The sequence below is a fragment of the Eschrichtius robustus genome, chromosome 7 (genome assembly GCF_028021215.1).
Source record: "Eschrichtius robustus isolate mEscRob2 chromosome 7, mEscRob2.pri, whole genome shotgun sequence".
NCBI lineage: Eukaryota > Metazoa > Chordata > Mammalia > Artiodactyla > Eschrichtiidae > Eschrichtius > Eschrichtius robustus.
This window is the reverse complement of record NC_090830.1, coordinates 111,627,500-111,635,458: the sequence shown is the minus strand read 5'-3', so window position 1 is coordinate 111,635,458 and position 7,959 is coordinate 111,627,500. Positions and strand designations below refer to the sequence as shown.

Genomic DNA, 7,959 nt, shown 5'->3' with positions numbered 1-7,959 from the left:
TGACGATTCCTTCAGCCATAAAAAGAAATGAAGTAAGAGTTATTTGTAGTGAGGTGGATGGACCTAGAGACTGTCATACAGAGTGAAGTAAGTCAGAAAGAGAAAAACAAATACCGTATGCTAACACATATATATGGAATCTAAAAAAAAAAAAAGGTTCTGAAGAACCTAGGGGCAGGACAGGAATAAAGATGCAGACGTAGAGAATGGACCTGAGGACACAGGGAGGGGGAAGGGTAAGCTGGAACAAAGTGAGAGAGTGGCATGGACACACATACACTACCAAATGTAAAATAGCTAGCTAGTGGGAAGCAGCCACATAGCACAGGGAGATCAGCTCGGTGCTTTGTGACCATGTAGAGGGGTGCGATAGGGAGGGTGGGAGGGAGATGCAAGAGGGAGATATGGGGATATATGTATACATATAGCTGATTCACTTTGTCATACAGCAGAAACTAACACACCATTGTAAAGCAATTATACTCCAATAAAGATGTTAAAAAAATAGGTTCTGCATTTTTAAACAAGAGCCCCAGTTCTGACACACACTAACATAAGAGAAAAGCTGAGAGGATACAAGAGGAGGGAAACGTACTGGGGGGTGGCCAGATAAGAATATGCTGAGCTTGGGTCCACGATGAGAGGTCAGTGAGTGGCTCATGTCACAGAGGGACAGCTGGTCAGGCAAAGCCCTAGGCATGGGGCCCAGTGACCCACACCTCTGCCAGGGATCACATGGAGATCCTCAGGGAAGACAGAGATAAAGAAGCACCATCCAGTCTTCCCTAGGCCACAAAGAGATATAAGGGTGTGCATGCATGAAGACCCTTTAATACCCCTGCTTTCTTGGGAGTGCGCAGCTCAGACAAGGTGGGGGAGGGGACCTATCTGCTCCCAAGTCAAAGTGAGAGGAAAATCCAGTTAAAGACTGGGGTGACACCTAGTGGTCAAATAAGAAAAAGCACAGAAACAAAGGCAATGGAAACTTTTTTCAGTAAAACTGGAAAAGGCTCTACAAAAAGTCATGATTGCAGCCACTCCAGCAGTCCAAGGCAGCATACCATGGAATGAGTGTCTAGGTGGCAGGCACCCTGGGCTCACAGCTCCCTTCCATGGCTCTCTTCCAGGCTTCCACCTTTGTGGCTGTCCCTGGTATTATAAGGGCTGAGCACCTAGATCCAATGGTAGTAAGCACCACCTCAGGGTAGGCTCCAGAGTGGGGAGCAGAGGAGATTGGTATCCACCATGTCACCCCTTGGCTCTGAAAGCCTGGGCTGGAGTTTTGGCAAGAAGTGCCCTATTCCCCTCCAGGTTCAGGGGGCCTGACCCCACTGCTTTTACCTCAACTTGCTCATTCCCACCTCAGGGCCTCTGTATTTACTTTTCCCTCTGCCTGGATTCCTTTTTCCAGATGTTCACATGGCTCAATCCTAGTTCTTCAGAGGCCCCAGCTCAAACGTCCTCTGCTCAGAGACACCTTTTCAGATCATAATCTAAACTAGCCTGTAAGCATTATCACATTACTGTACTGTTTTTTCCTTTAGAGCATTTTTCACTATCTAAAACTATGTTTTGTATGTATTTGTTCATTGCTTATCTTGTCTCTTCTACCACATTACAGGTTCTGTGGAAGCAGGGACCTCATCTGTTTTGTCAGTGCTATATTCGCAGGATGTAGAACAAAACCTGGCACACAGTAGGTTCTCAAATATTTGCTAAATTGAATTCTCTTGCAATGAAACCCTGCCCTAGGCTAGGCCCCTCAGATTGAGAAGGGCCCATAGCTCACAACTACAGGACAGAGGCAGCCCTAGCAGAGGACTAAGAAAGAGTCTCTACCCCAGCCTGTCCTGGCAGGCTCGTTTCAGCGTCCAGCTCTGCAATGCCTTCACCTTGAAGGCTTGGAGAGGTCTGGCTTGTTGGGGTTGGGGACCTGGTCAGAGTGAGTCTCAGAGATCTGGGGCACAGCCCCCTTTTTGCCAGAAGAGGGCTTTTTGGCCACTAGCCCATTGTCATCCTTGATCTTCTTGAGCCGGGCCTTGCTCTTTGGTGGTATGGAGAAGGTGAGAGAGCTCTTGTTGAATTCAAGTGGGAAGACACCTACGTCTCCATCAAAGCGGTTCTTGGACACCTGTAGATACCGTTTCCCTGGCCCAGTTACCAGCCTCCTGTCCTGCAGGATCAGAACATTGTCCGCTTCCTGGCTTGCCTGGGGGAAAAGGGGCAGAAGGAGGAAGAAGCAGTGAGAAGACATATAAGAGAAGCACAAAGGCAGGTTGAAGGTGCAGGGAGGAATATCAAGAATGGGGGAAGGGAAAAGTACTTCCCCCATCACCAAAGCTCTTTGAACTACTGACCAGAATGCTGGGGCCACTTGAGTCTTTTAGTTCCCTGACAACCCTTTTGCTGTCCCAGATTGTGTACACGCTGTTCCCTCTGCTGCTAACACTTCTGGCTCTACAGCTCACTCAACCCGAGCTCCTTATCATTTAGGTCCTGGTCTAAATGTTACACTTCATCAGAGAGACCATTCTTGATCCCTGTAAATAAAAAAGGCACTACCATCTTTCCACTTCTGTGTTATTCTCTTCCCCAGTTCCATGTCTGTTCCATTGTGGCACATAGTTTGTGTTCCTTGCCCTGTATTCCCCGTGCCCAGCCCAGGCCTGGCGTGTAATAGGCACTCAGTGTACCACTGGAAGCTCCAGGATCCGGCTGGTCCTGCTGCCCAGAAGGCCCCCCACTTATTTGCTTATTTAACACCTATTGTCTGACAAAACCCAACCCAACCTCTGTTGACACGTCTTCTAGGAAGTCTCCCCCCAGGCTGACTCAGATGCCTTTTCTCTTTTCTCCCAATACCTGTGCTGCCTATCATAGCTCTTATCATACTGAGTTGTAATCACTGTCTCCTTTTTTCCCCGTTTTTTTTTTGGCTGTGCCACGTGGCGTATCCTATCTAAGTTCCCTGACCAGGGATCGAACCCGCACCCCCTGCATTGGAAGCACGGAGTCTTAACCACCAGACCGCCAGGGAAGTCCCTCACTGTCTCCCTCTTTTCCCCATAGAATATGTGAGTTCCTGGAGGTCAAGGAGGGCAAAGGACTAACCATTATCAGCCTTTGTATTCTAGCACATGTGTTCCTCATGTCATGGCCCCAGAGGCAAGCTGCCTCCTGCCTGTTCCAGATGGACAGTCAAGATGATTTAAGGCTGAATGAGGGCTGTCCCTGGTCACACCTGCCCCCTCTACTTTCCATAGCTTGAGCTCCTCTAAAGCCCACTTACTTTGGCTGAGCCAAAAATGGATGCTGTCTGTAGTTCTTTATCATCATCTTCCTTCCGGGGGTGAATGACCAGTGTCACATGGCAGCTACTGTCTGTGGCAAACTTCCGAAAAGCCCCGATGATATAGTCTTGAGCTGCAATCCTACCCAACAAAGAGGTTACCAGACACAGAAGGACAAGAACAGACACACTCCTGATTCGTTCACATCTCCCCGCAAACCACCACAACCTCACTCTACTTCCCTCTACCCAAGGACTCACACTTAAGTCCCTGTCCATACTTCCCACTGCCACACCCCACACCTCTACAAAGACAGAAATACATATGGGATGGTATGTTCCTGCACATATGTCAGGAAGTAAGAGTACAGTGTGTCTGCCCAAAGGCCAGCTGCCTGAGAAGATGTGTGTTTAAGTGGGTTACAGCTAGACAAGAGGAGGATGTCACCTGTCTGTGGACAGCTGCTCATGACCCATCATGAACTGCAGATTGTCGATAACCACATGACAAATGTCATACACGTAGACTGCATGTTGCATTGTGTCTATTACAGTCCTGGGAAGAGGAAGAGACAATGAATTCAAGAGTCAGTTACAAGTAATCTCCAGACCATGGCAGTCAGAAAACTCTGCTGTGAGTCTGTTCTCCCACCCTCCTATTCTTTGAAAGCTCCAGGCCTGGGAATCTCACCTGATGCTCTGTTGCCCATGAAAAGTCATGAAATAGAGGGGCAGGTCCTCAAAGCGGTCAGCCCACTCGTCATATTTGTCCAGTTGCTCTTCCAGTCGCCCCACAGCGAACTGTGTCAGCATGACCCGGGCTAGTCTCACGTTGCTGATCTCAAAGCTACCCCATAGCGTGTTCACTCCCTGGGTACACAAATCCAGGGCATATTCACTGATGAATGTTGTCTTTCCACTGCCTGTCGGCCCTGCATGGGGGGTTGAACACAGACCCGGGTGAGGAGTAAAGCCCTACCCTTGAAACCAAGACACGCACGGAGCCTTCAAAGTTGGGAGGGGAAGGCGCCTCTTCAACATTCACTGTAGCCCAAACCCACATGCTTCAGTCATCTGACCCTCTGCCCCCAAACCTGCCCAAGCAGTGATTTCCCAAAGGGTCACCTGTGAAGACCGTCAGCTCGCCCTTCCGATGTCCCTTCAAGAGACGATTGAGGTCGGGGAAGCGGCTCCAGCGAACGCCAGCTGCCTGCTCCACATTTGATAGTTCTCCTAGCACCTCCTCCCGAAGCTGCCGGAAAGACACGATAGACTTGTGCCAGGCAGGCAGGGCAGTACGCAGAATACGAGAAAGATTTAAGCCTTGGTTCAGAGCCTCCAGGGGAGAGGGCTGCTGGTCCCCAGGCCGCACCAAGGAGCATCGCTTGGGGTTCAGTTTTCGGGCGAACAACTTGGCAGCTTCCCAGGACCGAAGGTCATCCCCCAGCCAGAGCACAATGCGTCGGAACTGTTCGAGGTAAGGAAGCAAGGCAGGGGGTAAGCAGGCTGTCCCTCGGGGTAGGGCAAGGGTGGGCAGCCCTGTGGACTGGCTCAAGGCCAGGCTGTCCAGCTCACGACTCGTCAGCACCACCTCAACATCTCGACGACTGATCAGTGGTAACCCAAACAGGTTGTGGAAGGCACCAGGCTGGGGAATGGTGGTCTCCACATAGTGCACTCTGTCACCCTGGCCTTTGGCCCCTAGTAGCTTCAGGCCTCGTAATGCCAAACCTCCAGGGGAGAACCAAGGAAAGACAAGGCTGCGAGCAGGCCGCAGATAGCGCACACCGAAACGCCTGAGTGTGTCATCTGTCACTTTGGTGAGGCCAAACATCACGCGAGCCAGCTGGGCCTCCTCTGGTTCAGGCAGCTCCCAGAGAGGTACGGCTCGGTCCCAGATCCTCTGGACCTCCTCACTGTCCTCAGCTTCTGGGGCCTCACTAAGCAGGACCCCTTCTCGGGCCCCATCCCCTTGCCCCTCCACGCTGGCCTGGAAGTCTTCCCAGCTTCCCTCTGCTAGGCTGGTCATGCAGAGAAAGCGACCTGTGGTCTTGTCAATGAAGAGGCTGAAGGAAGTGGCAGCACCAGTCTCGTCCTTGAGCTTCGAGGCCCCCACAAAGGGACTAGGTGCCCGCACGCAGCTGTGCCCATCCTGGAAGGGGATCCCATGGGCCCGCAAATATTGCCGGATTTCAGTTGCAGTTACAGGCAACACTGGTACCTCCAAGGCGGCGAGAGCCTCCTTCCTGTACCGTCTGCGAGGAGGGCCCAGGGCCAAGCTTCGTGGCAGGGCCCTCCACCCCATCCACGGCCCACGCAGTGGCAGCAGGATACGGAGGGGGTACCCACTTCGGAGGAGGACCCACATTCCTAGTCAAGCGGGGGAAGTCACTGCTTGAAATGCCTTAGGTGCCCGGTTCGGGTGCCTTCACTACTAGGTCAGACCCTAAGGATCCTGCACGCAGCTCTCTTCTCCCTCTGAATCCTCTTCAGCCCCTCTACATTGCCACCTCACATCTATGCCAGAGGACACGGCCCTTTCACGTCCGCGTCCCTTTGGCCGGTTCCCTACCTCTGAGGTCCTCCACAGCTGCTCCCCCCGCCGCCTCCCCTCCGCGCCGCCCCTCGCCGATGCGGTTTTTCTCGATCATCTCCTCGCCACTACCGCCCCTCCACTGGCCCTCCTCGTCGTCCTCATCTCTGCGGCCGCCTGCGTCCCTTCCGTAGTCCCTCTCCTCTGGGTCCCCTGCTAGAGGACCGCTCCGCCGCTCCTTCACTCAAGGGGACATCAGGCAACCTGAGCGCCACTCCTTCGCTCCCGCCGAGCTCCGCGCTCAGAGGGACGCCCGCCGCGCCACCGCCGCGTGGCTTTCTCGGCTCCACTGCTAGGAGCTCCGCCGCTCCTGACCCCGGCCCCGAGTCACCACTCTCGTATTGCCCCTGTCGCCTGCAACATGGGTCACTCGCGCCACTAGCCACAACCTCGGAAACAAAACTGCCGCGGCGCCAGTGTTCCCGGAAGAGGAAGCCTCGGGTTAGTCCCGCCCCAACACCGCGAGGCCGGGCTCGACTGCTTCGGAGCTGCGGCCATGACGGCGCGCGGGAGCGCGAGCCGCTTCCTGACCAGTGTCCTGCACAACGGGCTGGGTCGCTACGTGCAGCAGCTGCAGCGTCTCAGTTTTAGCCTCAGCCGTGACGCGCCCTCGTCCCGCGGCGCCAGGTGAGCCGGGGAAGGGCGCGGAGGTGCGACTCCAGGCCGAGGTTGCCCCGGGTCAGGGGGTCACCTTGCTCACCCTTCTCCGGTCCCTCAGGGAGTTCGTAGAACGGGAGGTGACCGACTTCGCCCGCAGGAACCCCGGGGTCGTAATATACGTGAACCCGCGGCCGTGCTGCGTGCCCAGAGTAGTGGCCGAATACCGTGAGTGGGGCCGGACGAGGGCTGGAGGGAGGCGTCGTGGGGCTCGGCCCGCTTGCCTGCCGCTCGTGTGACCCCTGACCCGCTTCCTCTTATCCCCACCTCCCTTCGGCCAGTTAACGGGTCTGTGCGCGAGGAGAGCATCCACTGCAAGTCGGTCGAGGAGATCGCCACGCTGGTGCAGAAGCTGGTGGACCAATCGGGCTTGGACGTGATCCGCATCCGCAAGCCCTTCCACACGGACAGCCCTAGCATCCAGGGCCAGTGGCATCCGTTCACCAACAAACCGACAACGCTGGGCGGGCTGCGCCCTCGAGAGGTCCAGGATCCTGCGCCAGCCTAGCGGCTAACACAGTGAAGAGTTGCTCCACCTACTCCAGTCCCCGGGTTTGGACTGACCCCAGTAGAGGTGGTTCTTCCTTCTGGTTTGGTTCACGGGAGACAGATGGAGCCCACCAAAGGGGAAGCTGACGCCAAAGCTTTTGCTTAGGATAAAGAAGAGCTGCCTGTTTCTTTTTGATGTCCACTGTGAGGGGCAGTGACTGTGAGTCTCCTAATTCTGATCCAGCTGACATCTCTGAAACCCGAGAGTCTTCAGATTTTACTGGATCTTCATTTCTTAAATCCAAATTGATAATAGTGATCTCAAATCACAGTGAGAGGATTTAAGGCTGGCTTCTGAAGAATCCCTTATGTCCTGTTTTTGCAGCCATTGACCAAGAGAGAGCTAGTACCTTATACCCTGCTGTGAGCATGGCATTGGGCTAGGCCCTTTATATCTGTGAATGTTTGTGTGTAGATTAGAAAACTGATGTTAATAAACTTGTCAAGGTCACACTTGAAGTCTACTTCAAAATATGTGCATATTTAAACTATAATGCCATTTTTTGTCTTAAAACCAGAAGCAAAATGAATAATAACTCTTCAGAATGGTGTAGTATCAAAGGCCATGTGATTAATCTAGGCTTGCTTGACCCTTGGAGAGAGTGATTCTCAGGCCAGCTGATAAATAGGCAGCATCTTCTAGGCTTAGCTAAAAATGAGGTGAGGGACAGGGGGAGATGGTGAGAAAAAGAGCCAGGAGGTAAAAACCTAGAAACTGTTGTATGAATTTTTGAACTGTCGTAATTTTGTTTGTCATCCCTTTATCACCATGATCAATAAATAGTGAGAGCCTTTAAAAAAGGACTGTACCTGCCCAGGACAGTCAGGATGGAAGCTGAGGATCCCAATTTCCTCTGCAAATGGTTTTATG

At 53.1% G+C, this 7,959-nt stretch overlaps 2 protein-coding genes across 2 annotated transcripts; one reads left to right on the top strand and one right to left on the bottom strand.

The window, feature by feature from the left end:
- Nucleotides 1-1,646: 1,646 nt before the first annotated feature.
- On the bottom strand, nt 1,647-5,877 carry TWNK (twinkle mtDNA helicase). The gene is made up of 5 exons (XM_068548390.1): nt 4,415-5,877; nt 3,981-4,221; nt 3,738-3,845; nt 3,290-3,431; nt 1,647-2,209 (listed from the first exon to the last, which is right to left on the bottom strand). The coding sequence occupies exons 1-5, from the start codon at nt 5,655-5,657 to the stop codon at nt 1,889-1,891; spliced, it is 2,055 nt and encodes a 684-aa protein (XP_068404491.1). The 5' UTR covers nt 5,658-5,877; the 3' UTR covers nt 1,647-1,888.
- Nucleotides 5,878-6,342: 465 nt separating this feature from the next.
- Nucleotides 6,343-7,547, top strand: MRPL43 (mitochondrial ribosomal protein L43). The gene is made up of 3 exons (XM_068548389.1): nt 6,343-6,509; nt 6,601-6,707; nt 6,821-7,547. The coding sequence occupies exons 1-3, from the start codon at nt 6,379-6,381 to the stop codon at nt 7,045-7,047; spliced, it is 465 nt and encodes a 154-aa protein (XP_068404490.1). The 5' UTR covers nt 6,343-6,378; the 3' UTR covers nt 7,048-7,547.
- Nucleotides 7,548-7,959: the final 412 nt, after the last annotated feature.

Coding starts and splice junctions, on each gene's coding strand:
- TWNK (XM_068548390.1), bottom strand. CDS start 5,657: ATGTGGGTCCTCCTCCGAAGTGGGTACCCCCTCCGTATCCTGCTGCCA. Junction 4,222..4,414: donor CGAGCTGACGGTCTTCACAG/GTGACCCTTTGG, acceptor CCCCCCATGCAG/GGCCGACAGGCAGTGGAAAG. Junction 2,210..3,289: donor CCATTTTTGGCTCAGCCAAA/GTAAGTGGGCTT, acceptor CTTTTCCCCCAG/GCAAGCCAGGAAGCGGACAA.
- MRPL43 (XM_068548389.1), top strand. CDS start 6,379: ATGACGGCGCGCGGGAGCGCGAGCCGCTTCCTGACCAGTGTCCTGCAC. Junction 6,510..6,600: donor CCCTCGTCCCGCGGCGCCAG/GTGAGCCGGGGA, acceptor CCGGTCCCTCAG/GGAGTTCGTAGAACGGGAGG. Junction 6,708..6,820: donor CAGAGTAGTGGCCGAATACC/GTGAGTGGGGCC, acceptor CCCTTCGGCCAG/TTAACGGGTCTGTGCGCGAG.